Source organism: Trametes versicolor (genome assembly GCF_000271585.1).
Source record: "Trametes versicolor FP-101664 SS1 unplaced genomic scaffold TRAVEscaffold_12, whole genome shotgun sequence".
NCBI lineage: Eukaryota > Fungi > Basidiomycota > Agaricomycetes > Polyporales > Polyporaceae > Trametes > Trametes versicolor.
In genome coordinates, this window is record NW_007360332.1 from 1347620 (window position 1) to 1375149 (window position 27530).

Below are 27530 nucleotides of genomic sequence, written 5' to 3' on the forward strand. Positions count from 1 at the left end.
GAAGGGTTTCCTTCTCGGGACCGCAGCGCCTCCGGTGGCGGTCAATTGCTTGGCAATAATATTAATCGTCCGACGTCGTGCAATAATCATTCCGTCCTTCTCGCTCACGTTGCAGCCGCGTCCGACGCTCACCATCGTGCATGCCAGGTTGCTCTATTACACGCCGCCAGGTTACGTATCTGCGAGCTTAGATACGCGTCATTACCATGTTTTACAAACCTGGGCGGTAGCATGACAGTTCGGAGTTGGCATCTTCGTTAATCACACTGCCGCGGTGATCTCCATTTAGCTTCTTTGATACCGCATTGTAGCATTTCGCACCGAAATGATGAGATGGAAGTTTTGGCGAATGGATGGGGAGCCCCGGAACGAGGAGAACGGCCGCGGATGAGGCTCGAATCAAGCCCAGTCGACCTCGGCGCGTCGCGTGGAGGTTGGACGCGTACCACCACCATCATCTTATAAGCCCGCAGCCGGCTCCCCTTATCGCCCTCATCTCGCCCTCATCTCGCCCTCCAACCACCATGGCACCTGTCAAAGTTACTAAGATCTGCTGCAGTGCGTCTCAGTATTTGCAGGGTGTGTAGAACGTGGAACTGACCAAGTGTGCATCGCAGTCGGCGCTGGCTATGTCGGTGAGTGCCTCGCCGGGACCAGTGCTTAACAGCGCGCTGAAACGTCGCAGGTGGTCCGACGTGCGCCGTCATCGCGCTGAAGTGCCCCCACATCCGCGTCACCATCGTCGACCTCAACCAGGCGCGTATCGATGCGTGGAACAGCGACAACCTACCCATCTACGAGCCCGGACTGGAGGAAGTCGTCAAGAAGGCGCGCGGCCGCAACCTTTTCTTCTCCACAGACGTCGACAAGGGTATCCGTGAGGCGGACCTGATCTTCGTATCGGTCAACACACCTACCAAGAAGTCGGGAGTGGGAGCGGGCTTCTCTGCAGATCTCACGTACGTCCCCTTTTGGTACACACCCCTTCTGCGGCCGGAGGCACTAATGCATGCGGGGCGTGGACAGCTACGTCGAGTCGGCAACGCGTCGCATCGCCGCTGTCGCGACGTCGAACAAGATTGTCGTCGAAAAGTCGACCGTGCCGTGCAGGACGGCCGAGTCTATGCGCACCATCCTCGAAGCGAACTCCACACCGGGAACTCGCTTCGACATCCTCTCCAACCCCGAGTTCCTCGCTGAGGGCACCGCCATCTCCGACCTCTTCAGCCCCGACCGTGTCCTCATCGGCTCCCTCCAGACCGAGGAAGGCAAGGATGCCTGTGCTTCGCTCAAGGAGGTCTACGCCAACTGGGTTCCGTGAGTGTCCCGCTTGCTATATGTCGCGTCGCTCCGTGTCTGCACGCATCAACTGTCGCATCGCGACGGGCGTTCATCTACGCGCCGCGGGCGCTGTGGGGTTGAGGCGGCGCGGTACGCTGCTACCGTCTGTTGGTGTACCTGTTCCAATCGAGACAGGTGTACTAACGGTGGAGTAGCTACAGTGTCTGAAAGGTTGTGACGCTCAGGGTGGCACGCATATATTGACTCGTTCCTTATTATAGGCGCGAGCGGATCCTGACTGTCGGCCTGTGGTCTTCGGAGCTCTCGAAGCTCGCAGCAAACGCTATGCTTGCGCAGCGTATCTCTTCCATCAACGCGCTGTCCGCCATATGCGAGGCGACCGGTGCGAACATCGACGAGGTGTCGCACGCCATCGGCTACGACTCGCGCATCGGGCCCAAATTCCTGCGCGCGTCGGTCGGTTTCGGCGGCTCGTGCTTCCAGAAAGACATCCTCAACCTCGTGTACCTCAGCGAGAGCCTGCACTTGCCACAGGTCGCCGCGTACTGGCGCCAGGTCGTTGAGATGAACGAGTACCAGAAGAGCCGTTTCTCGAAGACGGTCGTCGACACGCTTTTCAACACTATCACGGGCAAGGTGTGTGTTTGAGCCACCGCAGACCCCCGGCGCTGCGTCCGCCTATCTGCGTGCGCGCATCTTTTCTGACACGCGGCGTTTTATAGCATATTGCGGTGCTCGGATTTGCGTTCAAGGCGGACACGGGCGACACCCGGGAGTCCGCTGCGATCACGCTCATCCGCGACTTCCTGTCGGAGCGCGCATATGTCACCATCTACGACCCGAAGGTGGACGAGGCGCAGATCTGGCTGGACCTCGCCGAGGCGTGCCCCGCGACGCCGCTCGAGACCATCAAGAAGCAGGTCACGATCTCGCACTCGGCACTCGACGCGTGCAAGCAGAAGGAGGCGGTCGTGATCGCGACTGAGTGGAAGGAGTTCAAGGAGATCGACTGGACGACGGTGTACTCGCAAATGTCGAAGCCCGCGTTTGTGTTCGATGGGCGCATGATCCTCGACGCCGAGGCGCTGCGGAACATTGGCTTCACGGTACGTGTTCTCTCCCACTCGGGACCGCCTTGCGCCTGCGGCGCATGTTCATTGTTCATTGCCCTGACCACTTGTTACACTCGCAGGTCAAGGTCATCGGGCGCGGCGACCGTCTGTAACTCGTCTGGGTTGCAATCACATCGGACCTCTCACGATAGACGCGGCGGTATGTCGCCATCCTGCCACCGGTCGCCGGGGTTTCGTGCGCTCCTCCCTCTCCCTCCCCTGAAACGATATAAGATGGGCGCGCGCTGTCAGGCAGCAGCACGCCGGCGGCCGGTGTACTGTACTCCCTCCTTGATACCAACAATCATAATAGGACTAGAGCTATACGATTTGCATTAGGAGGGTTCGCTTGTTGTGGGCGCGCTGTTTCTTGTGCTTCGTGAAGACCCTGTACCGCATTCTGCTGGCGTTTACTTTTCCGACATCGGCACCGCCGCCCGGAAGGAAGCATCAATGTCACATCCCACACCCAGACATGCAAACATCACCATGACATCTATGTATACGCGATTTGCATTTTGGGGAATTTGCGTGCTGTGCGCGCGCTGTGCGAGCGCAGGTGAGCGCAGGCCCGCCCTGAAAGTCGCAGTGACCCAGACGCTTGTCCTGTCTGATATATAGTGTGCACGTATACCTCACCCTGGTTTCTCGCCCATTCTCTTTGCTTCCGAGCCGTCCTTCCTATTTTCTTGCCGTCTGTTCGTCGTTTCCCCGCCGTGGGACCTCCCAACTCCCGAGCCTACCTTCTTCATTTGATTAATTATTAGCGCTCGTGTCCTCCGTTTCCGACCGATCCCCTCCATTTATCTCCGACACTTTCGGCATTTACTCCGTCCGCTACTGTTTTAAACCCCGACGGCTCACTCTCGCTCTATTCTGTCTCCGATCCCCTGTGCTTGAAACCCCGCCAATTAACCGACACCCCCATAATTAATCACCCTGGCTCCCCTCCTTTTCGTGCAGCTTCCCCCATCCCGACCGTCTGCATCGTCGCTGAGCCCGCTGGAAATGCCCTCAAGGTCGTCCCCTATTGCCTTGAACCCGGCGTCGCCGGGACAGTCGATCTTCAAGAAGAAGTCTACTCCAGCGATGTCGACGGCCGCGTCGTACCTGTCAGCTGTCTCGAAGGCGGATGCTCGCGCTCGCAAGCACGGAGCAACTCCCGCGTCGACCCCTGCTCTCTCCATGTCTTCCTCCATCACGTCGAGCTCGCAAGACACCGTACTGGACGAGAACAACCTCGACTTCACGGACGGACTCTCCTACCCCCGCGTTCCTCCGAGTTCGGACCAGGTCTTCGCGACGGTTCATTCTGAGTTCGGGCACTGCGCGAACGAGCAATACCGCTACACTTCTCAGCACCCCAAGGGAACGCCCTACAAGAGCATCCCCGAGCAGGAGCCCCCCTATTACATCCTCCTCACGACCTACATAAGCTACATCCTCGTAATCTGTCTCGGCCACCTTCGGGATTTCGTAGGAAAACGGTTCCGTGCGGCGCAATACAGGCACTTGCTGCCCTGGAAAGTGAGTACCTCGTTGACGACTTTTCCGCGCTACGTGTTGAACGACGCGTTGCTATAGGGGTATGCCGCGTTGAACTCGGACTTCGACTCGTTCTACACGCGTCGTCTCAAGCTCAGGATCGATGACTGCTTCTCCCACCCCACGACTGGTGTCCCCGGACGCACCATCGTCCTCCTCGACAGGTACTCTTCGGACTACAACAAGACCATGGTTCCGACTGGCACGCGCACCCGCGCGCTCAACGTCTCGTCGTACAACTACCTCGGCTTCGCGCAAAGCAGTGGCCCCTGCACCGACGCTGTTGAGACGTCCATCGAGAAGTACGGTGTTGCGGCGGGCGGAACGCGTCTCGAGGGCGGCACCCTGGATCTGCACGTGCAGACGGAGGCGCTCATTGCCCGGTTCCTCGGCATGGAGGACGCGCTTGTCAGCTCCATGGGATTCGCCACGAACTCCACGATCATCCCTGCCCTCGTCAGCAAGGGCTGCCTCGTTATCTCCGACGAGCTTAACCATGCCTCTATCCGGTTTGGCGTGCGGCTTAGCGGCGCTAACGTCCGGATGTTCAAGCACAACGACATGAAGGCGCTCGAGGACCTCCTGAGGGAAGTTATCAGCCAAGGCCAGCCCAAGACGCACCGTCCGTGGAAGAAGATCCTGCTGATCGTCGAGGGTCTCTACTCGATGGAGGGGACGATGGCCAACCTTCCGGTGATCATGGAGCTCAAGAAGAAGTACAAGGTACGGTTGCTAAGTGCACTTCGGAGGCAATAGCTAATAATATACGCGGCAGTTCTACCTCTTCGTCGACGAAGCGCACTCTGTCGGAGCCATCGGTCCCCACGGCCGCGGTGTGACCGATTACTTCGGTATTGACCCGCGTTCGGTGGATATCTTGATGGGCACGTTCACCAAGTCCTTCGGTGCCGCCGGTGGTTACATCGCTGGCAGCAAGGCTGTTGTCGACCGACTTCGCATCCAGGGACACTCTGGCGCGTATGCTGAGGCCATGACGCCCCCCGTCTTGACTCAGATCGTCGCTAGTATGGCCAGCATCATGGGTGTCACACTTCCTGCAGAGAAGCCGTCTTCCCCATCTTTGGCCCTCCTTCGCTCGAGCGACTTCTCCCCCGCTATCTCAGAGTCTGACCTCATCCCCGGTACTGCTCCTGCAACTGCACTCCCCTCCTGGATGCCCCTTGCACCTACCATGGTTGACGGCTCAGATGGGCTGATGCGCCTTCGTCGTATCGCGTTCAACGCCCGGTACCTCAACCGCGGTCTGCGCAAGCTCGGCTTCATCACGTACGGCATGGACGACTCCCCCGTCGTGCCTCTCCTTATCTTCCACCCGGGCAAGATGGCCGTCTTCAGTCGCCTCATGCGCACGTACTCAACACCCATCGTCGTTGTCGTCGTCGGGTACCCCGCCACTCCTCTCGTCACCTCGCGCGTACGCTTTTGCCTCAGCTCAGCGCACACGAAGGAGGACATCGACACCGTCCTCCGCGCGTGCGACGAGATCGGCGACGTGCTCGACCTGAAGCAGGCGAGTGGCGAGCGGTGGCCCGTCGAGGAGATCATCAGCCGCGCGCTCGAGCTTGTGCAGATGCCCGAGATGCCGTGATTCCGTTCTGCAGCTTGACCCTTTTATTCGGTCTTCCTGCACTTCGCACCTGCCTGGCCGCTGGATTGGCTGGCTGGCCTGGTGGATTGGGTGGTTGGTTGTTTTACCCTGTAGATATACCCTACGCTTCTTCACTATTCTTGTCGACGACAACCTATCGTTACTTACCTTCTGCCCCTATTGTAATTATAAAAGAAGAGTACGAAACCACAACGACGCTATAGACGAAGGGTTCATGCTGTTTGCACTGGAGGTACTTGTTGATTGTTCTCGAAGATATCCTGGAGTTATCCGTGATTTATTTCGACGATCGTGCGCGTGCGACGCCTCCGCGTCAGGGCTCGTGCGCGGCGGCGCGCCACCGCCGCAGCTTGTCCTCATCTCCCACTCTCCGAGCTCCCGAATACATACCGGTGTAGACTTGCGCTCTTCTCTGCTGCTTGCCTTACTCCCCAAGTCGCCATCTACGGACACATAACCTGACTTCGGTCTGAAGCCCGGAGCAGTACCGATCATCCGCTTTCCAGCTTGCGGCCCTGTACGCGAGGATCAGCCACCTCTAGCAAAGACTGTAGCGTTTCTGCGCGAAACGCGCTCACGCACGCAAGGATACTGTAACAGTGCAGCTCGGAGTTTACGGGTACGGTGGTGAGTACTTAAGCAGTGCTGTTGGACACGGTGCCAACTCAAAGAACGGGGTCTGTAAGACATCGACCATGGGCACCGGAAGAGTTGCACCGGCTACTCCTCAGGAGGCTGCAGACATAGAGATCCTCTCTGGATTGATGGGAGGCTCGCTCGACCCTGCGCACGCCCTCCGCCTGCTCCGAAAACACAATAACAACCTCGAGAAGGCCGCCTCCGCCCTCCTCGAGGGCGACAACGGCGAAAACGATTCAGGGCCCTTTGCCGATCTTCCGGCCCTGGAACCTCTGGATACAGCAACTATTGGGCCCCGCACGCCTCCCCGTACGTCGCGTTCTTTGTCCCGGCCGCGCGAATGCAGGGTGAACGAAGAGGTCAGCATCCAGACCTGAGAAGGCGGTGATCGACCTCACGAAGGATGACGGGGACGACGAACTCGCGCGCGCGCTGAAGGCCTCCTTGGAGGACCAATCGACTAGCTTTGCACCAAGCACAAGGGCACCCGACCCGAACTGGGCCATGGTGCCATCGAATGTACGGCTGGTGCTCTCGCGTTGGAGCTGTGCTCACGTTTTGATGTAGGCAGCAGTCAGTGCGCCCACAGGCATGTCGCAGGACGAGCAGGCAATGAGTCGCGCGATTGAAGCAAGTCTCTCATACAACATCGGCGAGGATATCTTTGAGGAACTGCCCCTGGAAGAGAGGATCCGCAAGGACCATACGTAAGACATCCTCGTATGATGGGTGTACGTGCGCTCACAACCATCCTCGCAGACCCGTAGCTCTACGCCCGACGTCCTCTGGAGTCACGTATGCTGCCCTTATCCTACACGGACTTTTCTTTGTTCCCCAGGTCCGAAACACCATTGCGCGATGGTTACCAGCGCGAGAGGTGGGTACCGACGACAGTCTAGTTTCGGAAATCGGTCCTCCCACCTCTGGGCCTGGTGCGTCTTCTACCTTCGTAACGTGGTCTGTGAATTGATGAAGTAGAACTGCAGCATATCAAGTCTGGACCATGATGGAACTATTCGCCAATATGGATCTAGCACGGATGAGCGAGTTGAGCGTAGATGCTGCCATGAATGCTTTCATTGCAGAATCGTGGAATAACCCCGCCGATCGACCTGGGGATGCATCTGTTCGTAAGTCCTCAGCACTTTGATTGTCGCAAGACGCGTCTCATCATGCCCACCTCTGCACCAGGTTTCTACGAGAGACTCGTATATGCAGTCGAAAATACAATGCAATACAACAGCCTGCACAACCCCCAGCGAGAGCAGCTCAGGTACGCACAAGAATGGAGGCACTCACCTTCACTCCGCTCACGAAAAATGCAGGCTCTTCTCGTTGCAATACGGACCTCACGATGCAGAGCCAGACAGCGGGAACACGGACAACCTCTGCTGCGTGAAAGTCAACATCGGGCTGAACTCGGACGTGAATGACCTGGTCTCTTCCCTTGCTGCCGAGCTCGCGCCGGACATCTCCAAGTTCCCCAACTCGAAACGCCAAGTGATCTTCGAGGCCCCAGATGTAATTTCCTTCCACCTGGTGCGCGATGCGGTACCGCCGGCGTACGACGCGGCCGTCGGCCGTCGGGCGGAGCGCGCGACGTTCAAGTATCCCAAGAGCGTGTATCTGGACCAGTTCATGAAGGAGTCGTTTGAGCTTGCGAACGAGAAGAGGGCGACTCAGCGGGAGTTGCTGCAAGACGCCAAGGAGTTGGAGACCAAGAAGAAGAACCTGCTACACTTCAAAGTAAGTGCTGCACGATCCTCTATGGCTCGCGCTGACAGGGAACTGGCGCCTATAGGATAAGGATACCTTAGCCGACTTGCAGTCTTGTCTCTACTACTATGAGAGTGTGGCCGAGAGCAATGACGACCCCGCGCGTGTGGAGGAGATCCGCGAGAACAAGGAGAAGCTCGCGCGAATCATTGACAAGGTCAAGGAGGAGGCGAAGAGTACGTGCATTTCGCCTGGGTTAACACACCGAATGCTAACAACACTCTAGCCATCGATTCCACGGTGGAACGGCTAAAGAGCGAAGCTAGTGGCATACTCGACTGTCCCGAGCTACAGAAAAATCAGGTATGTCGTGCATACAGCGACTTCCATTGGCCATACTGAAGCCATCTGCAGTATGACCTCCGCGCAGTCATCGTGCACGACGGTCTTTTCGGTCGCAGCCACCTCTACTCGTACGTCAAGTACAAGGGAAAGTGGTGGAAGACAGTAGACTACGTCGTCACCGAGGTTCGTTGATTTCCGTTCTCCCTAGATCGAGTACTCATCGATATCCAGGTACCCGAGGACGTTGTACTGAATGACCCCACGGGTCTGCACCTGGGCACCGGCCCGTACTTCTTGCTATATAGCCGTGCGCTGTCTGAGGAAGAAGAGGAAGCTCGTGCGCCCTGGTACGACAGCATCAAGGTGGGTCCTCGGAATCCGCATGTGCTCCCTTGCTAGATTTGCTCACCCGAACGACCTCAGGACACCGTCAAATACAACAACCACATGTTCTTTCAGCAGATACCGCCAGAGATCGCAGTGCAGGTGACCGACCCCAACTCACCACCGTCATCGCCGTACGTCGCGGCGACACCCTCGGAGCACACCATCGAGTCCGATGGCGTCGAGCCTCCGAGCTCGCGCGACGAACCGATGGATCTATCTGACTAGGCCGCACTCCCGTGGTCCCCTCGACATCGAATAGCTTGGAATGTATCAATAGCACAACATTTGTGTGTACTAGTACAGCGCGCACAGTGTCCGTTCGTGTACCTGCCTGCGATAGTCTACACAGGGCCTAAGCCCGCTCAGCCCTGGCTCTCCTCGGTCCCGAAGGCGTTGCTTTTGTGTTTCGGCGTGAATGTCCAAGACTCAGGTGCGGGCCCGAGGAACATCTCGGAGATCTTCATCCAGTCGCGGCTGTCCGGGCTGGCAAGAAGGGTTTCTGTTCGCGGTGGTTAGCACCTCATGCATATTTGACGATCCTTAAGATAATTTTACCCAGCTCATCACGCCCCTTGAATGCGGGGGCGCGGTCGTTGATCCGGGAAGGTAAGGTCTCGAGCAGGCCGATAGGAATGTAGCGATACTGGAAGGACAGGGCCTCGCAGAGGTATCGCCGCGTCGTGTTCACGCCGGCCGTATCTGATCCAAAATGGCTATATCATACGTTAGCGTGCCTCCAGCTCACGATCGGGTCTTGGCACTCACTTCAGGCCGTATTCCGCGTACTAGTGTATCGGTTGAATGAGAGAAAAGATGCATGATTGAGCGGAACGCACCTTGCGGGCGAGTTCCAGCCGTTCGCGCGCGCTGATGTCCCACTCTCGCCGCTCCTTTATCTCGGTGAATATCCAGGGCTTGATGAGGGCGCCGCGGCCGATCATGATGCCGTCGACGTTATAGTTGTCCATCTTGTGCCAGTAGTCCTCCGACGAGAAGCAGTCGCCACCACCAAATATGGGTACAGGCGCCACTGTCGAGCCCACGCAGCAGCATAAGCACTCGATCGCAAGCATGAGGTAAAGGAGACGCACGATCTTCCTCTTCCTCGCGTGCGCGGACAGCTTCGACGCACTGCTTGATGTATTCCCAGTCTGCGAGCTTCGTGTACCGCTGCTGCCTCGTGCGGCCGTGCAGCTACGCGTACCATGTCAGCCGCAGAGCGATGTCCAGTGTGAGGCCCACTAACCGTGATCGCGGACGCCCCAAACTCGGGTGCAAGGCGCGGCATGAGCTTGTGTGCCGTGTTCTTACCGTCCTTCACCCCGGTGCGGAGCTTCACGGTGACGGGGATGTCGCCGAGCGCCTTGTTCATCCCGACGACGATCTTGCCCAACTTCCCCGCGGCGTCGAGCACTGCCGATTTCGGATTGTGGTCAGTGGTCGCTGGCAGCAGAATGCAAATCCAAACGCACACGCAGAACCGCTGCCTGTCTTGTACACCAGGTCGATGGGGCAACCACAGTTGACGTCGACGAAGTCGAGGTTTCCCACGCACTCGCGGCCGATGATTTCTGCGGCGGGGACGAGCAGCTGCGGCTTGCTGCCGGCGATCTGCATGCCGAATGTGGTCTCGGAGGGGTGTCTCCGTACGAGCGACCACTCCTCCTTGGATCCCTGGAGGAAGGACATCGCCAGTCCCACTGTAATAGCTGTCAGAAAATTGGGTGGCAGCGACAGGTTCCAAGGGGACATACTTTCTCCGCAGGTGATGTCGGCGCCGTAGTCGACACATAAGCGGCGGAACGGCTATTCCAGACGCATATAGTCAGTCTACTAGTGGAAAACTGGATTCGTGGGCTTACCAAGTTGCCAACCGTGGTGAGTGGTGCCAGATCTGGGATGCACGTTTGATATAAGGCCAAGCTGTTGTCTTCGGACGCACTCACAGGTCTTTCCCTTCCAATGAAGCCGTTTCTTCTCCGCAAACCGGACAGGAACGTCGGGCGTATCTTCCTGCGCCGCAACCGGCGTTTCGGTGCTAGCAGCACCCTCGACGGGAGCAGGTTCAGCTGCAGTTTCAGGGTCGACGACCGTCGTTTGCGGATTGTCTTCTTTTTTCTTCGGCGGCTCATTGGCGTTGTCCTGGAGCTCCTTCAGGTATGCGTCCGATATAGGGTGAGGATACTGAATAACTATATGGGTAAGCGAGATGCATATTCGTCCACCTGGAGACATACCTTCTTCGTGCGGATTTTTCTGAGACTGTCGGCATCGATGAAGTTGAGCTCCGTTTCGGCCACAGCCGCACGAGCCTTCTTCTCCTCGTCCACGATCAGTTCCAGCTCTCCACTCTCCTGCAACTTCGCGTGATTGCCGAGGAAGCGGCACTTCAGCCCATATTTGCATTCTCCCGTACGCTGGAAGACCGCGCACGTCGTGGTCACGTCGAGAGAACTCCTTGAGGCGTCTCCGTCTTCGACCATCTCAACATCTGGGAGCCGCACGAAGGGGGGCGTGTTGGAAAGGTCTTCAGGCGAGGGAAAGTGTATGTCTTTTGGCTTCGCAGCAAGATACGCCGCGACATCATGCGTGGAGCGGCACCTACGAGGTTCACGGTCAACTTGCACATCCATGAGCACGCCGAGCGCACGTACTCGTCGCCAAACTCGCAAGGCTTCCCGCTCGCGACTTTGAAGCAGAGCTCAAGGTCGTCGCGCACTTTCTGGAACCGCCTCCCCTTGTTTGCGCCTCGCTGTTTCTTGTCTTTCGCGAACTTCTTCCGCTGCGCGCCGGACTGCCTCTTGCCACCCTCCCCCGCGTCTTCACCACCGGGACCACCATCTTGACGGCCGTTGACATGGCTCGAGCCTCCTTCTGCAGCATCGTCGTCCGGGATGTCGCGCGGTTGGACGGAGACCAGAAACCTGCATGGCGTTCAATTTCACAAGGATATCTCCCAGCGGGTAGTGTCCTACTCTGGCTTGATCGGCGCGGTTCCTGGAGGCAAAGCAGAGCGTGACATTCTAAAAACACAGATAATAGATGTCCCAACTCTCTACGAACGATGGGTAGGAGGGATGATGGCGTTAGAGAAATGGAGGAAAAGGCGGTAGTATTGGTAGTGTATGTATGCTCAGGACGCAGATAAGATAAGATGAGGAGCCGTGCGATTAGATTGGTTGTGCCAAGGTGCCACCGCGCAGTCCTTCGAGCTCTTGTTTCTGACCTCCACAACGATTCTCTCTAGTTCGAAGAACCGTTGTTCACGAGTTATACATATGGTTCTGCTATTTTTGTGTAGCTACGAACCAATTTCTGGCTGCAAATGAGGTCAGCAAGCTCCATGATCTCATCTTGCATCCTACTGACTTGCACCGTATACGGTCGTAAGGACAACGCATTATTGTTCTGTCGCCCAGGTACAACGGAAAACTGCGCTATTACTTGGGGATTCATCGTGAATGCCTCCCAATTTTGGGAAGAGGTGGCCCTTATGCCCAAGATAAAGGTCCGCGCGTGGCTCAAGTGATACTCAAGTGAGCATTCTGAAAGTAGAAGTACGGCGACGTCTGACCTTCGTGTGGACAGGGCGTTGAAACGTTGAAAAGGGGCGCCTGGTCCTTCCCATTTGCTCGGCGTGCCGCTGAAGTGAGTCTGTATCGTGGGTGCGAACGACGAAGTCTGGCAGATTGGGTGCACTGCATGGAGTTTGGCTTGATCGTGCTGAACGCACTAATCACGAACAGCAAATCTGGCAACGCTCCGGCTAAGAGCACTCACTATTTTTTTCAATTTGGACGTTTGATTTACGAACTGTCGATGACGAGCAAAGCAACATCTGGGCTGCAGACATACTCAGAAACGGCTTAGCGTCAGTGATCATGTATTCGTTCGAGCGTCCGCGACCCGGCCGCGCCCAACATAATGATGCAGCGTGTCCGGCCGTTATCGATACATCTGTCCGTCGTGTGGTACCCCCGCTGATTCTATCCTTCCTACAGAGGCTGCGTGTATCAGACCCTGATGTCGTGACGTACCAAGTTGTCAACGCTCGTCGGATTGTAGGATCAGCGGTCCTGCGCAATGGTATGTTGACATCCCCCGCATCTTGGGCTGACAAATTATGCACAGGACGCACCACCATTAGCGTCGCAGTGCCTGCGCTGGGTCGTTAAGCCGCGCTGTCTCCAAGTCTGGGCACGTCGACTCTTAAACGGATCACTCGGGCCTTGCAGCGACTCCCAAGCTCTTGGTCGCAGTTACGAGCAAAGATCAGCTGCCGCCCTTAATTGCTCCGCGCTCAAGCAAATGGTGCCATACGGGAAGGCGCGGCTCTTTAGATTCTATTCAACTGTGAGGTCGCGCGAATCATCCAGCAAGGGATCGAGTCGACAGTCAACAACTCTGGGTCTTCTCGAGCGGCGCGTTATGGTTGACTACCTGCCCTCCTACGCCGTCCAATGTACTCTAGCTGTGGCGCTAGTTCTTTGCATCACTCTCTCGTGGTCTCTCGTTCCCATTATCTGGTGGCGACTGAAGTCTCCGCTTCGCAAGCTTCCCGGCCCGCCGAGCGCACATTGGCTCTACGGAGATCTCGGCGAAGTTTACGACGCGCACAAATCCATGTTTTTGGACCGATGGGCGGAGACGTACGGCCCTGCGGTTCGCTTTGGCAGCTTTTTGAACGTGAGTTCTTCAACACCTTGTCTGTCTGCCATCCGTATGATGTAGATCACACCCCTCATTCAGTCGCCAACGCTGTTTACTCTGGATACTCGAGCACTCCATCATATCTTGACACACTGCGAGATATACCAGAAGTCGGCGTATGGCCGACGAAGCCTGTCTAGAATCCTTGGTGAAGGTATGCTGCTCGAATGATGCTACTACAATCTCGCTTATCCCATCTGATGCTAGGCCTTCTCGTTGCGGAAGGTATGTTCATAACAAGATATATGCATCGCATCCCCTTGACACGATTGACGGCAGGCGAACGGCACAAGCAGCAGGTCGGCACTGTTTCGTACACGCTCATGACTTTCGCTCATAATCTGCGTTCTGCGAATAGCGAAAGATTATGGTACGGTTCCAGTAGACAGTGATGTGCCCGCGTGCATTCAATTTAGACCTTCTAGAATCCCGCCTTCGGCCCTGCGCAAATTCGGGAGCTTACCCCAATGCTAATGCAGAAAGCTATGGAGGTCAGCTTCCACGTTCCGCTCGTGTCTATAAACGTCTCGATTGAATTTTATCCCAGCTCCGTCGCGCATGGGCATGCGAAGCCAGTGATCAGTCCCCAGCACGTATCAACGTTTTGAAGGGGCTTAGCAGGGTAACATTGGACGCCATTGGTCTCGCAGGTCAGTGCCCCCTAGGACACCGTACTTCCCTACCATTGACATGTGATATACTGCAGGCTTCGACCACAACATCGGTGCTCTGGGTTCTCAGCAGACCTGCGACAATGAGCTAGCGAAAGCTTTCGAGGACATATTTGACGTACCCAAAAGGATTCCTGCCCTCGCAGTGCTGCAGACGGCATTCCCCATTCTCGAATGTCTTGTGAGTATGGTTTGGGTTATGCGAATCATCAGACATTCCATCGCTGACGCGTATACCCGTAACTGCAGAGCAACAACATCATGCGGCGATTTGATCATGCACATAGCATCATGCGACGCATCGGTCTGCAACGTATTGCTGACAAAAAGGCTTCCATCGCCGCTGAAGTACATGAGAAGGACTCAGGGGTGTGCGACTCTCCGCGGAACAGGGATCTCTTGACCTTGCTCCTAAAAGCGAACATGGCGCCTGACGGTTTGCGACTCTCAGACGAAGATGTACTAGCTCGTAAGTTCACTCACTTATTGGCCATCTGTTCTTATATCTGACCACGACTATGGTGGCGGATAGAGTTCCCTACGTAAGCTACCACCCTATCCGGTTTGCGTATCATATGCTCATCGAACCAAGCTTCTTGGCGACCGGCCATGAGTCTACAAGTACCGCGACGGCATGGTGCCTGTTCGCACTCACGCAATCTCCACGCGTACAGGAAAAGTTGCGCGACGAAGCACTAGCCGTCACGACCGAGAGCCCTACCATGGACGAACTGGTAGCTTTGCCCTACCTCGACATGGTCATACGCGAGACTCTCCGCTTGCATCCACCCATTGCTTCCACCATGCGCGTCGCGACGAAGGACGATGCCATACCTGTCAGCGCCCTTTTCACGGACATCGATGGCACAGTTCACAGCTCTATCCGGTAAGCCGCCGGATGGCTGGGTTGCCCGGGTGCGGTGCGTTGACCCGGTTGTGTTGACAGAGTGTCGGAGGGCACCCCGATCCTCATCCCAATCCTGGCCATCAACACGTCCAGGACGCTCTGGGGCGAAGATGCCCACGAATTCAGGCTCGTAGTGAACTGGTGTGTTTGGTATCGTCACTGACGGCCACCCCGACACAGACCGGAGCGATGGGAAGACCCGCCGCAGCCGACTGCTAACATCCCCGGGGTATGGGCTCACACGCTCTCCTTTTTGGGTGGACCGCGCGCATGTATCGGCTACCGCCTGTCGCTCGTCGAGTATGTGCATTCGCATTCGTGCTCTCAGCTGGGAAATTGACTTGGACGCTGACATGGCCTGCGATTGTGCCGCAGGATGAAGGCGCTCGTATTCACCCTCGTGCGGGCGTTTGAGTTTTCGCTTGCCGTCGATCCCTGTCAGGTCACCAAGATGCCGGGGATCCTACAACGGCCACTGGTGACGGCTGGGGGAGATGCAGCGAGCCGGCTGCCGCTTCTCGTCAAGCGATACACTCGTCGGGAGGCATGATAAATCGTGTTTAATTCACAAATGCATCTCGAACCCGGCGTGTGTACGGACATACCTATACGCTGTGAGTTACTCAGCGCTACCAAGGAGACAACGGCATACCTCTCCCGCCCGTCGTGAGGATGCGATAGTCACGAACATCTATCTACCCACATGCCTAGAAAGACATCAGCGCCGAGAACAAACGATACGTGAGGCTACACAATAGTACGTACCCAAAACATCGTCATACGCACCGCACGCGGTGGCTTCTGCCCGCGCTCGACGCGGTACGTGATCCAATGCGCTTCAACTTCGGGGAACATAGGCGGATGCAGGAGCTCAAACGCCTCTATCGCCGCGGGGCCGAGCCCGCGGGCGACGACGTCGGCGGCCTCGTCGAGCGCCTGCTGGCACTTCTCCAGGTCCGCTTGGGTGTGATAGAGTAACCCGAGCTTCTGTCTGGCAGCTTCCCCGGGGGGCTTCACGTTGTCCAGACATAGTGCGAGCTCCGAGAGCCACACGAGCCGAGTCCCTATCGTGCGCGCGATATGCTCCTGTGTGGCGTAAGTGAGACACGTTAGACGTGAATCTCTTGAGGGAGCACGTACCACCGGGACATCAGCATAATCAGCGCCCGCCCGGCGATACCTCCGCACCTTCAGCTGCCTGAGGGTGGGAAAGGCAACGCCCAAGTGTCGCAACAACTCGTCATCTCCGTTGTCTTCGCGATATTCCAGTTCGAGACCGTGGAGAAGCGGAAGATCGCAATGGCGTAGAATTCGTAGCACGTCAGACGACAGAAGAGGGGGTAGCAATCCTCCTTCCCCACGGACGTAATTATATTTCGTGGTGCGGTGGGGGAAGCACTGCAGTGTCAGCGTGCGCAACGAAGCAGGCAGATTGACGTAGATCTGATCGTCTTCCACGGGATAGGATAAGGTCAGCTCCTGCAACTCCGGCCAATGAGACGTTGTCCGGTAGCCAATAGGCCAAATAGGCTGTGGCGGGGCACCCGCAGGGTGTGCGAGCTTCAGCTCGAGGATGCGCAACCGAGGCATGTTCGCGAACATTGCGATGATGGGCAGGGGAGGATTACCGACCGTGCGGCGCTCACCGCGAAGTCTGAGCTCGCGGAGATTGGGCCAGTCGAACGTGGTACAGATGGCGTGGAGAGGGGCGATCTCGGTGGTGAGAGCCAGTCGCTGCATCGTTTTGTGGACGCCGCCTAGAATGATGGACAGAACGGCTTCTTCGCCGTTTCCCGCATCATAAAAAGTAGTTTGTGATGGATGGTCGTGTAGGATATGTTGCAAAGACGTTAGTGGGGCAGGTCGAGGAAGGCGAATATGCTGTAGGGGTGTTTTAGGAGCCAAGTGATGAAAGCGGAGCGAGAATTCCCGAAGCTGCGGGAGGGAGAGGATAAATTGCAGAATCGGCCACGGTATGCCGTGGACAGTTCGGTGTTCGATACTAAGAGTGATTGAATGCAACGCCAGCATACTTGATAGCGCATTTCGTAGGGTAGGCCCGTCGTAGATGCAGCATATCACTGGATCTTTAGCGTACGCGAGGAGAGTCAGGTCAGGGGGGTCGCCCATGTAAAGGTCCCCTCTCAATGGCATGTCGGGGCATTCGTCATTGAGATGCAGGGTTCTGTATGGGAGGGTCAATATCAGATTATTGGAGGTGATATTACAAGCGGGGATAGTACCTAACATGGCGCCACAACATCTTCGGAAGGAAAACCTCCTCGAGCGGGACCCACGATGAAATACGACAATCCCGAAAAAGTAAAGGAAGGCAGAGCGCTCTAACACACTTTGAGGTCTTGGAGAACGCTGATAGACTCTGGATGGGGAGCTCTTCCAACAGAGCCGTTAAGACATCATTGTTGAGCACAGAGAGACTGGGAGGTTATGAGGATGTATGCGGAAGCAAATCTGCATATACTCACATATCGGACGTCTGCCGCCCTCGTCCAGTATCTGACATCATGGTATGAACGGTGAAGAGGGGTCGGAAAAGGCTCGAGGAGCAGCCTCCCCTAGCCTCCCGCATACGAATCGTAATGTGAGTGTTGTGAGCGATTGGTCAGCTGAGAGAAAGCTTTATAAGGGTTTTGGTTCGGATAAGATTATGATAAGTTGAAGACCCGCCACCGGGCGCTTCTATGATTATCGTTTTCGTCTCCTCATCCCGCATTCTGGACCTGCCTCAGTGGCTCCTCAGCCTCTAGTTCATTGCTGGCCCCCTAGATCTCCTTTAATATTCTGCATGTAGAGGTATAGAACTAGGCGAGCCGGTTTCTTTGGAACCGCGTACCGCACGAGGAAGGCGCTCACGGCGGAACAGGAGCAAGTTGCGCCGCGCATGCGAGCAATCTGGCAGTGTAAGTATGGCTGTCGATACCGATTTACTAAGTGGTGCGTCTGTCTTTGCATCATCTTATCATACGCATAGCTTCTTGCGGGCGCCGTTGCTCTTATTTCGTTCTGCTGCATTTACCGCCAGACCCGAGCCCGAACTCGCTTGGCTAGTGAGAGTGCTGATGTTGGCTCCCGAAGACGGTACATATTTTCCGTTCGCCCAGTTGCGGGGCTTGCATTCGCTAGATAATTGTCATGAGCTTTCGCTGTGGGTATCTCGCCGGGAATTTGATCGCGACTTCGACCCCTCGAGTGCGCGAGCGGGGACAACCTGCCGCAGGCCAAGGCACAGCACACGAATGGATGAGCCGCTAGAAGAGAACTATGTTCCGAGTCGCTGCTACAAATCGAAGAGGTCAGAATCATGCTAAGGACGCGCGCAATGATTCAAACGCCCGAAACACACATAGCTCGCAGCGGCTGCTGCCTCCGCTCGACGCGGTACGTCAGCCAACGAGCCTCGAGGACGTTGAATGTAGGTGGTGACAGCAGTTCGAAGGAGTCTACAGCCGTCGCAGCGCCGAGCCCGCGCGCGACGGCGTTTGCGACCTTGTCGAGGGCCTGTTGAAACTTGCGCAAGTCCTTCTCATCGTGATAGAATCCTCCGTACGTCTGCCTCACGAGGGTATCCGGGGGAACCACGTTGTCCAAGTACAGCGAGAGGTCTGAGAGTTGCGGGAGACTCCCAAGCGTGCGTGCGATATGCTCCTATACGAAACGATCAGAAGACATGAGGAGTTTCCGTGAAGAGGAGAACACACCGTCTGCACATCAGCGATGCCGACGCCGGCGTGGCGATACCTCCGCACCTTCAGTTGTCTAAGTGCAGGGAAGGCGACGCCTATGTGGCGTAACAACTCATCGTCCACCTCGTCTTCACGATACTCCAGCTCGAGGCCGCGGAGAAGCGGCAGATCGCACCGGCGCAAGATCCGCAGCAAGTCGGAAGAATGGATAGGTTCCGACACGCCCTCGGCCCCAGACCTATGGAAGTTCGACGTGATATGGGGAAAGCACTGCAGAGTTAGCTTACGCAGCGTAACCGGCAGGTTCTCGTAGATCTGGTCGTCATCGGCCGGGAATGATATGGTGAGCTGTTGCAGATCCGGCCATGGGAACGTTGTGTGGTAGTCGATGGGCCAGATGGGCTGACGCGGGGCTCCCGCAGGCTGAGCGAGCTTGAGGTCGAGGATGTGCAGCCGAGGCATATGCGCGAACATCGCGATGAAGGGCAGAGGAGGGTCACCGACCGTGCGTGGTTCACCGCGGAGCCGCAGTTCGCGGAGGTCGGGCCAGTCGAGGGTAGTACAGATAGCGTGAAGAGGGGCGATCTCGGTCGTGAGAGCTAGGCGCTGTATCGTCTTGTGGACACCACTCAGAACGACGGAGAGAGCGTGCTCTTCGCCCTCCCCCGGGGTATAGAACGTGTTGTGTGGTCGGCGGTCGTTTAGCGTATGCTCGAAAGACGTCAACGGGGCGGGGCAGGCGAGCCGAATATCCTCCTGTGGCGTTTTGGGGGCGAAGTGGTGAAAGCGAAGCGAAAACTCTCGGAGCTGCGGGAGGGAGATGATGAACTGTAGAACTGACCACGGTATTCCGTGGACAGTCTTGTATGGGTGACTGAGAACGATCGTATGCAGTCCCGGCATATGTCGCAACGCGCGTAGTAGGGCAGGTCCGTTGTAGACGCCACAAACGACCGGATCCGTTGTGAATTTGAGGATTCTGCCTCCCGATGGGCGCGACCTCTTGAAATCCACTTCCGACGGCATGTCGGGACACTCATCGTGGAGGCGCAGAGATCTACGCAAACATGTCAGAGCCCAAATACTGTAGGGCAAGCAAGCGGGAAGTAATACCTGACAAAGCGCCACAGCGTGTCCGGCAAGAAGTCGTGCTCGACCGCTCCATAACACGATATATGGCAGTCTCCGAAGAGGGCTCGAAGACAGTGCTCGCGCAAGCGATTACATGTTGTGGACAGTGCAAGCAGGGATTGTGTCGTTAACTCTGCTACAATCGAGCCGATGACGTCGTCATTCAAGTTCATCCACCTGCAGATAAACATCAGACCTCGGCGATACTGAATATCGAGCGCAGAACTTCACTCACGAACAGATTTGCCCTTGCATAGTGGAGGTGTACGAGTTTGTGCTGTCGAGCTTGCACGGCTGTGTGGCGAAGGAGCTTCGACGACGAGTGACCCACAGTCACTGTGTATCGTTTGTACGAGCGCGGAGGACGATGCAGGCAGTCTTCTCTGAGAGAGCTCTTCGGAGCGAGAGCGGATCTCCGCCTCCAATTCCGTGAGTAGACCCAAATGCGCATTCTGAAAGAGAGGCGATGCCTGTGGCCGCGCCGGAAGTTGTGCGCCTCGCCGACCGTGCGTGCCGATGTAGAGTTTCAGGGTCCATCTTCGCTGACAATTTTCCGTCACCAGATTAGCCCCACTAGTGGCGCCGTTTGACCCAGAGAGGCAGCTCCGAGGATCGGTGACTTGTAGACAGGGTGTTCCTCTTACGACACTGGACGATCCGAGTGCGAATACAACGTGTGCGGACGCCGCAATTTATCGGCCCGCCTCATGGGAGATGTGGTATCTGCGGGCTGGGGTCAAGAGGAGGGAGGCAGGAAAGGGCAGGAAAGAGGGTTGCCGCCCCCATGAGTGGCCCGGGTGCGCCCGGCGCCGGCGCTTTATCCACACGGCCAAATAGAAGCACACACATCGCGGTGGCGGATGGGCGCTCTCTGTCAGTCTCTGCCTCTCTCAACTCAACGCATTCGTCGCGCGCATCGGCCATTCAACATCGCCTCAAAAATTCAAAGGATGAGCTTGCATATACACGCTCGGCACATCTGTGATATGTCTCACAATCCTTAGAGATGCTCTGGAGGACTGTCGCCACCGAGCCTGGACTCGGTAGCAGTTGACGTCGCGCCCCAGAAGACATAACTGCACTCCGACGGGTTGCTTCTGCCTGATCTCCGCCGCTCTGTGCCCACACCCCCACCACATGATACTCGGGTTTCTGATTATCTCGCGCACCATCGTGGAAAGCGGCGCCCACCCCTTTTGTTTGTCCCGCCATTCCCTGAGGCCGCCGGCGGTGCTCAGGGAAGCTTGAAGGCGCGACACGAGCCTCCATCGATACGCCCATGTGAGGTGCGGCGTGGGAGCACAATAACACGTTTCACAAAAGCCATCCGGAATGGGCGAAGCCTTTGTGGAATGCCACGCGGATGGGCGCGATCTCCGTCCCGTCGAGGGCCGGGGGTGGGACCCCCCAAAGGTATATAAGCCGGCCTGCGCATTCTCCCCTCTCCCCAGGCATTCTCGGTCGACACCCGCCAGCTCAAGTCCCTCCGAGGTCTATAGACAGCGCGCGTCGTCTCCAAGGCGCGCGCCGCCCTCGTGAGGGCTTGGACGGTAAGCCTACTCATGTCTTTCGACGGTGGCGTGGTCGCTGATCACCCTTCACCTTCGTCTTACAGAACGCGTTACGCAGTCGGTAAGCCGCTGCGCCTCCTCACTGTGTACGTGCAGGGCTTCTGACGAGCATCCTCTCCACAGTGTCGCATCCGCCACCAGCAGTCGGCAGCGGACGGCCCACTTTGGCGGCGTGGGCAGCTCTGTTCAACGTTATAGACAGTAAGTATCTCCTTTGCCGCTCGACGCGCATATCATTAACACGCCGTGCTAGTCATCCTGCTCGGGACTGGGGCGCTTGACGAATTGTCAGTACCCCTACCCAGTGGGGCCCAACCCACCCTCCCGCTTGGGACTGGGGTTTCTGGCTTTATGTCGGAACCCTTACCCAGTGGGGCCACAAGCCTTCCTCGCACATGCCGCGCCGGGCCCCGGGTAAACACCTGGGGCCCGCGTGAGGGGCGGACGTTCTCGCGGACCGACGCCCTGCGGGACACCACCCCACAAGGGGTGTTGTCGAACACCTACCGGGCATGCAGCGCCTGCGCATCCTCGCCAGCTAGCTCCAGGTGAGTCCTTTCATTTTATAGTCGACGCGCGCGTTGCAGGGCGCGCGTCTACAGCGTCGCCGACTCCGGGCCCAAGCCAGAGATCGCGTGACGGGCTCAGGTCTCCACCGACCGACGCCCAGCGGGGTCCACCGCGACCCCGCTTCCTGCACCGTCCCCTCACAGTTATGAGGACACCGCGCGGTAACGGCCCCGCTGTGAGGGACGGCATCCGTCCACCCTCAGTTATGAGGACACCGCACAGGAACGGCCCCGTTGAAGGGTGGACGGACCCCAGGGATAGCGCAGGCCTCTTCGTGGCCCCTGGGACTAGTACCTGCTGCCTCACGGCGGCGGGGAAGCCAACTGCGCTCATGTCGGCGGAAGTCGACATCCTGCAGGTGAGTCTTGATTTTCTCTGTTCACGCCGGATGTGAACGCTGACGCGTGCCTGTCGCTAGGGCAATCGTTTGAGCGCACGCTGTAGCAGGGCCATTTGTACGTCTTTCAACCTCATCGCGCACAACGGACTCGTCACTGACCCACGCCCCAGGTTCCTCCGGCGAGTGCGTTCGCTGCCCTCTCGATTGCTGTACCCCGGGCCAATGTGCCCCGTCGCGGGAGTGGCGACACCGCGCGTCGGCCCGATACGGCGTTGCTCCCAAGTGCGGCATACGACCGGGCTCGACGCGCGGGGCGGATCGCCTCGGGACGAAGCTGCACACCACGGCATACGCACCGAGCGACCTCGCGCCATCGGCGTACATCGCTCCACCCCACTGTACGTCTTCTGGTCGCGTGCGTCTTTTTGTTTGATCGTACTGACCGCAACCTTCCAGGTCTCTATATGTGTGCTTCAAGACTAATAACAATCACTGTGTGCCTCAAGATTCTCGGGGTACGGGTCGGGCGTGCGCGACGCAGAGGGGTGTGGCCCCCCGCGCGCGTCTGGCCCTGGCGCAGGCCTTTTCGTGGCCCCCGAGATAAGTACTCGGCGAGGCGACAGTGCCTCCGAGGAAACCAACGTGCGCCAAAGTGAGTATCTCGTAGTGTACGGCCAAACATGTAAACCTTGTGGTCCTGCTGTCGTTGCTTTGCGATGAATACACTACATTTTGTCGCCCGTCAATCACAAATATGTCTCTTCATCGCCGAGCTCCTCCCGCCTGAATATTACTGAGTGACACCCGTCGACTGCACGAATGTCCGCTACGATCATACATAGAACGCTTCGAGCCCCGGGGCACCGCATTGGCTGGAGCGCCGGGAAGTTCGCTCGCGCAGGAAATATTCGTAGGTCTCTACGGCGACCCGGGTCGCGGGCCGGGGATGCATTGGTGCGCTTTCTACTATCCCCCGGCGCATCGTTTCGGAGGATAGACGTTTGTGCGAAGCCAGGGCCGGGTCACCTAGATTGCCCATCGTCCGCATCACAAACTGGGGTTCAAATCATACTGCAGACGTACTCGAGTTGTAAATAGTATGTTATACTGCCCACTCCGATTACGCTCACAGAAATCGGTCTCCCCGAACGGCCGTGTATACCATACCCACTCAAAACATCACGCCCGAGTAACCCTCCGCACGAGAAGGGGCATCTGGTTCCCCTTCTCCGGCTCACTCCGCAGCATCGGCCGCTGCACGATCCCGCCGCCCTTCTTGATGTCCGCCGGGTCGACGGCGAGCTCGAACTCGAACGCGCGCACGAGTGTGAAGATCAGCGCTTTCATCCTACATCGCCGCGCGCTCTGCGTCAGCCGTCTGGGACACAGAGAAATGGAGTAAAGTGACACGCACTCGACAAGAGAGAAACGGTAGCCGATACACGCGCGCGGGCCGCCGAGGAAGGTGAGCATGTGGCCCCACACACCTGGGATGCTGGAGACGGTGTCGGGCGGGCTCTCCCATCGCTCGGGCCTTCAAGAAGCGGCTCGTTAGCTCTAGCACAAGTTCAACATACGATAGAGCTATGGGCGTACCGGAACTCGTGCGCATCCTCGCCCCAGATCGCCTTCGACCGGTTCAACGTCAGGATAGGAATGACGATCGGGCTCCCCGCCAGGACCCTGCGCACCGTCGTCAGTACGCCATAGTCAGCTGGGTAGGAAGGGCGACGCGTACTTGACGTGATCTTGTACGTTCCCGTTCCGGTCAGTAAACGGCGCGCTGAGCGGGATCATGTCGTCTTTCATCGCGACGCGCATCGACCGCGGCACGGGTGCGTGCACGCGCAGGGCCTCGCGGATGACCATGTCCAGGTAGGGGAGCGCCATGAGCTCGTCCATCGTGGGGGTGTCGGTCTCGACTGCTAGCAGCTCCTCGCGGAGCTTCTTCTGCGCGTTCGGGGCTTGGGTGAGCGCGTATAGGCACCATGTCGTGGCGGTGCTGGTCGTTTCGTGGCCTGCGACCAGGAATCTAGAGGGTACAGGTCAACGTGAGTTTTTCGGCTTCGAAGTAATGGCTCACGTCGGGACCTCTGTGATACAGATAGATTAGTATCTACACATGAATCATTGCGTGACCGACATGACTTACGAGATAGCACATCGGCGTCCGACAGCCGTTGGCTATCAGGGATATCTGTTGCCATATTCGCCTTGATGAGCAGCGTGAGGAGGTCCCTCCCCTGCAGGCTCTGCCCTCCTCCGCCGTGGCCCTTTTTCTCCGACGCCTCGCGCGCGATCGCGGCCTTCTTCTCCGCGATCAGCTGTGTGCCGATGCGGTTCATGGTCGCCTTCGCCTGCTCGACTTGTCGCACCCGTTCGTCTTTCTGCAATCTGGTCAGCATCTCTCGGATACGCCGGGCACGCCGGGAGCACTCACGATGATGTTCAATATCGGGAAGAAGTTCCGCAAGATCATCATGATCGGGATCTTCTCGGGGACCTTGAAGATCTTTTCGAACGCCTCCGCTAGTTCACTGGGCTTGCCGGACGGGTTTAGGGCGTTGAACTCGTAGTTGAACCCTACGCTGGATGAGTTCGGACGTCCGCGGGGTGTCCTATCGCATGCACTTACCGGCTAGGCCGATGACGTCGAGCGTCATCTTGCTTAGGCCTCGGATGACGTTGATTCGGGCGGGCTCGCCGTTGGCGGAGAGCTCTGCGGTCCACACATCGCGAAGCTTCACAGTGACTTTGTCAGAGGTGGCTTTCCTTGAGCGATAAACGTGGAAAAACACACCTCAATCGCTTTCTCTACGAACACATCCGTGAGCTCGCGTATTTGCGAAGGACCGAAAGCCGGATTCTGCAACGTAGTGAGCTCCGTACTTGAAAAACATTGGACAAATCAGTGTTCATACCATGATTCTCCGCTACGAGTACACAATAGTTGAAACCGTAAGCAATTGTTTGCAAGATAGCTATTCTTTAATTACCTGTTGCCTATGCTGGTCGCCTGATGGGGATATTGAGCTGCAGCGTCAGGCAGCATGAGAGCATCGGCAGCAACTCACCTTCCGTGATAAGTACACCTGAAGCTCACGGGCGGTCAGCACGACACGGCCGCGACGAACATTCGGCTCGAAGCCCTCACCTTTTCCCAGTAGACGGGAGAGAGTACGCTGTGCTTGTGCGGGCTTGTAGTACTCTGCGGAATGCGTTAATATGTGGTTGATTGCTCGCGTGTCCGTCGTGAATAGCCGCGGTTCCTGTAAACACAAAGTCAGATTGACGCAACGCTATACGGTCGGATGTACAAGCAGACTCAGTACTTACGCTGAAGAAGCCTTTATACATGAGAACGGAGCCATGGTCTTTAGCCCAGTTATCGCGCGTGAGGTCCTCGTCGGATTCGCGCAGCTGCTTGAGGTTCCCGAAGAACAGACTTGGGCTGGGCGGTCCCGGGAGGCTCAGTAGAGGGGAGGTGAACGGGGCTAGGAGGAGTGCGCGCGATTTCCACAGGAGTCTGAGAGCGATTGCAAAGATAGCCGCGAGGAGTGCCTGCTGGACTATAGGGGCGACCATGTTCGCTCGATACGTTTGAAGTCCGTGGCCTCGAGTTCGGTGATCTGCGACGTAGGTGGGAGGGGGACGTCCAGTAAGCGGTGGCTCCTTTGCAAACTTATGGCGACTAGGAGAAGAAGGTAGTGAGCGTCAGAGAAGTAGTGATGTCAATGTGCACACCCTATATGGAGAGATTATGGACTGTCACTGCTGCTTCTCCGGTCTTTATGCGGACGAGGTAATCAAATTTAGAGGCATACCCGGAGCCGCAATGCGGAGTGCCATCCGGGACGCAGCGCACAGCACGCCGGTTACCGCGGAACGCGACTACCTTCCGATAGCAATGCCGCTCGCCTGCAGTATGAACCAGTCTCAAACTATCCGGTAACGAGCAATTTAGCACACTCCAGCGTACAAGATCGGACGTGGGCACATAGCCGGGACAGCTTTCCCACACCGTGCCGGACACCTGATCTTGCGGATATGTAGCGTTCCGGTCCAGTGGATACAGGATCGGCAGTGGTGATGCTACGTCGAGGCAGAGCAGAGTAATTATTGGTGGCTTGATGGTTCAGTCAACGAGCGAACTTTCCAGGACAAATTCGAGTGACTTACCACTGGCTGGAGACCCGGGAGGGTTGGTGACGATCGTTGTTATTTCACGAGCACAACGACGTAGCTTTTCTAAGAAAGCGATCCATAAGTTATGCCATAAGACCTGGAGAGAGCCCTAGGTAGGGGAGATGATCTAGGATTTAAAGCTAAGAGCCAGCCTTCAAATTAGTTCAACGCCGGGGAGACGGTCGAGCGAGGCTACTGAGTAAGCCATTGCGAGGCAAGTTCGTGTCGCGAGATACGGACGTTCAGTTAGCCTTACAGGGAACATTACCCTTCAACACAAAACCAAAATCAAAGACCAGGCCAGGAGTGAGGAAAAATGAGGACGGCCCATTTTATGCGTATGCATGAGAGACGGAGTTGTACCTGCGGCGCCTAAAGCAAAGTGCTTGATTACATTAAGCGCCCCATTATACTCAGACTCTTTCTTCTGCTACCACCACACATGCTGCACATCTCACGGGGCTATCCTCATCTGAGGTAGCGAACATCACTCGGAAGCTCTCACCGAAGAAAACCGCGACACTCGTCGAAGCAAAATGAGTGGAAGGAAGCTCAACCCGCTTGAGCAGAAGCTGCACCAAGCTGCACTCGCCGACTCAAAAAAGGTACGCGCCCTCGAACATCGCCATAAGATACGAACTCATAGCTGCCTTCAATGCTACGTAGACACTCACGCAGAAAGAATGCGAGGTTCTCATCCCGGACGCGGGGGCGCGAACCGGCGCGCTCAACTTTCTGCTCGGCACAGTGAGTGATCATGTCCTGTATGCGCTTCAAGAGACTATAGATGGTCGCATCAGGGACTGTTGAAGGCGTTGAAGAACGCGAAGGGCGCGGTGTCCTTCCGCGCGGTCATGAAGAAGGAACTTGACGTGTGAGTACGCCTAGCTTTGTGTCCCATCCGTTCCTCATTCCCAAGCAAAGCAAGAAGGATATGAGCGGAGAGGAGTCCATGATTCTGAGCTACATACAAGCTGCAGCAACCGAAGGTGCGCCCATTATCACAATCCGCTCGCTGTGCTACTGATCGACCCCCCCCCCCCCCCCCCCCCCCCCCCCCCCCCC

At 57.1% G+C, this 27530-nt stretch overlaps 9 protein-coding genes across 9 annotated transcripts in view; 6 read left to right on the forward strand and 3 right to left on the reverse strand.

Moving 5' to 3' along the window:
* The first annotated feature begins 441 nt into the window (after positions 1–441).
* TRAVEDRAFT_60939 (UDP-glucose dehydrogenase) lies at positions 442–2879 on the forward strand. The gene is made up of 7 exons (XM_008045673.1): positions 442–558; positions 618–635; positions 686–959; positions 1027–1317; positions 1563–1938; positions 2025–2408; positions 2495–2879. The coding sequence occupies exons 1-7, from the start codon at positions 525–527 to the stop codon at positions 2525–2527; spliced, it is 1410 nt and encodes a 469-aa protein (XP_008043864.1). The 5' UTR covers positions 442–524; the 3' UTR covers positions 2528–2879.
* A 624-nt stretch (positions 2880–3503) lies between these two features.
* Positions 3504–5568, forward strand: TRAVEDRAFT_134272 (serine palmitoyltransferase 2; the record flags this gene model as incomplete). Its single annotated transcript, XM_008045674.1, has 3 exons — positions 3504–3941; positions 3999–4682; positions 4735–5568. 3 exons carry the CDS (start codon positions 3504–3506, stop codon positions 5566–5568), a joined length of 1956 nt encoding a protein of 651 aa, XP_008043865.1.
* Positions 5569–6284: 716 nt separating this feature from the next.
* TRAVEDRAFT_133781 (uncharacterized protein) lies at positions 6285–8901 on the forward strand (the record flags this gene model as incomplete). The annotated part of the gene is made up of 12 exons (XM_008045675.1): positions 6285–6541; positions 6600–6747; positions 6796–6935; positions 6988–7160; positions 7215–7358; positions 7420–7501; positions 7554–7974; positions 8030–8180; positions 8231–8307; positions 8359–8476; positions 8498–8652; positions 8713–8901. The coding sequence occupies 12 exons, from the start codon at positions 6285–6287 to the stop codon at positions 8899–8901; spliced, it is 2055 nt and encodes a 684-aa protein (XP_008043866.1).
* Positions 8902–9038: 137 nt separating this feature from the next.
* Positions 9039–11698, reverse strand: TRAVEDRAFT_133692 (zinc finger dihydrouridine synthase; the record flags this gene model as incomplete). Its single annotated transcript, XM_008045676.1, has 13 exons — positions 9039–9175; positions 9232–9389; positions 9442–9461; positions 9513–9706; positions 9768–9870; positions 9923–10089; positions 10149–10376; positions 10431–10482; positions 10539–10570; positions 10623–10860; positions 10914–11277; positions 11331–11600; positions 11652–11698. 13 exons carry the CDS (start codon positions 11696–11698, stop codon positions 9039–9041), a joined length of 2010 nt encoding a protein of 669 aa, XP_008043867.1.
* A 247-nt stretch (positions 11699–11945) lies between these two features.
* On the forward strand, positions 11946–15666 carry TRAVEDRAFT_174422 (cytochrome P450). Its single transcript, XM_008045677.1, has 17 exons — positions 11946–12006; positions 12068–12212; positions 12265–12324; positions 12678–13362; positions 13426–13540; positions 13594–13611; positions 13666–13685; positions 13745–13756; positions 13812–13877; positions 13934–14036; positions 14093–14238; positions 14307–14526; positions 14590–14599; positions 14650–14943; positions 15004–15090; positions 15145–15264; positions 15340–15666. Exons 4-17 carry the CDS (start codon positions 12985–12987, stop codon positions 15512–15514), a joined length of 1764 nt encoding a protein of 587 aa, XP_008043868.1. The 5' UTR covers positions 11946–12006; positions 12068–12212; positions 12265–12324; positions 12678–12984; the 3' UTR covers positions 15515–15666.
* Positions 15667–15946: 280 nt separating this feature from the next.
* Positions 15947–16309, forward strand: TRAVEDRAFT_31665 (uncharacterized protein). Its single transcript, XM_008045207.1, has 2 exons — positions 15947–16050; positions 16105–16309. Exons 1-2 carry the CDS (start codon positions 16045–16047, stop codon positions 16270–16272), a joined length of 174 nt encoding a protein of 57 aa, XP_008043398.1. The 5' UTR covers positions 15947–16044; the 3' UTR covers positions 16273–16309.
* Positions 16310–18233: 1924 nt separating this feature from the next.
* TRAVEDRAFT_174428 (uncharacterized protein) lies at positions 18234–20215 on the reverse strand. The gene is made up of 4 exons (XM_008045678.1): positions 20035–20215; positions 19782–19976; positions 18684–19725; positions 18234–18630 (listed from the first exon to the last, which is right to left on the reverse strand). The coding sequence occupies exons 1-4, from the start codon at positions 20052–20054 to the stop codon at positions 18310–18312; spliced, it is 1578 nt and encodes a 525-aa protein (XP_008043869.1). The 5' UTR covers positions 20055–20215; the 3' UTR covers positions 18234–18309.
* A 3124-nt stretch (positions 20216–23339) lies between these two features.
* TRAVEDRAFT_74845 (cytochrome P450) lies at positions 23340–25865 on the reverse strand (the record flags this gene model as incomplete). Its single annotated transcript, XM_008045679.1, has 14 exons — positions 23340–23628; positions 23695–23814; positions 23877–23963; positions 24019–24312; positions 24364–24373; positions 24433–24667; positions 24721–24863; positions 24916–25021; positions 25081–25146; positions 25202–25213; positions 25277–25296; positions 25355–25372; positions 25435–25549; positions 25617–25865. The coding sequence occupies 14 exons, from the start codon at positions 25863–25865 to the stop codon at positions 23460–23462; spliced, it is 1644 nt and encodes a 547-aa protein (XP_008043870.1). The 3' UTR covers positions 23340–23459.
* Positions 25866–27001: 1136 nt separating this feature from the next.
* The window catches only part of TRAVEDRAFT_134281 (uncharacterized protein), a gene marked incomplete at both ends in the record, with an annotated part of 2479 nt that continues 1950 nt past the window's right edge, over positions 27002–27530 (forward strand). Inside the window, 4 exons of the mRNA XM_008045680.1 lie at positions 27002–27070; positions 27132–27212; positions 27266–27339; positions 27390–27454. Coding sequence (XP_008043871.1) covers positions 27002–27070; positions 27132–27212; positions 27266–27339; positions 27390–27454 — 289 coding nt within the window. The remainder of the gene's footprint in view (positions 27071–27131; positions 27213–27265; positions 27340–27389; positions 27455–27530) is intronic.

Excerpts from the sequence above, each read along its gene's own strand:
- TRAVEDRAFT_60939 (XM_008045673.1), top strand. The coding sequence starts at position 525 with ATGGCACCTGTCAAAGTTACTAAGATCTGCTGCA. Across the intron at positions 960-1,026 it reads GGCTTCTCTGCAGATCTCAC|CTACGTCGAGTCGGCAACGC; the intron begins GTACGTCCCCTT and ends GGGCGTGGACAG. Across the intron at positions 1,939-2,024 it reads TCAACACTATCACGGGCAAG|CATATTGCGGTGCTCGGATT; the intron begins GTGTGTGTTTGA and ends GGCGTTTTATAG.
- TRAVEDRAFT_174422 (XM_008045677.1), top strand. The coding sequence starts at position 12,985 with ATGGTGCCATACGGGAAGGCGCGGCTCTTTAGATTCTATTCAACTGTG. Across the intron at positions 13,363-13,425 it reads GCTTTGGCAGCTTTTTGAAC|TCGCCAACGCTGTTTACTCT; the intron begins GTGAGTTCTTCA and ends CCCCTCATTCAG. Across the intron at positions 15,265-15,339 it reads TACCGCCTGTCGCTCGTCGA|GATGAAGGCGCTCGTATTCA; the intron begins GTATGTGCATTC and ends ATTGTGCCGCAG.
- TRAVEDRAFT_174428 (XM_008045678.1), bottom strand. The coding sequence starts at position 20,054 with ATGCAAGGGCAAATCTGTTC. Across the intron at positions 19,977-20,034 it reads ATGCAAGGGCAAATCTGTTC|GTGGATGAACTTGAATGACG; the intron begins GTGAGTGAAGTT and ends GTTTATCTGCAG. Across the intron at positions 18,631-18,683 it reads GCATCGCTGATGTGCAGACG|GAGCATATCGCACGCACGCT; the intron begins GTGTGTTCTCCT and ends CGTTTCGTATAG.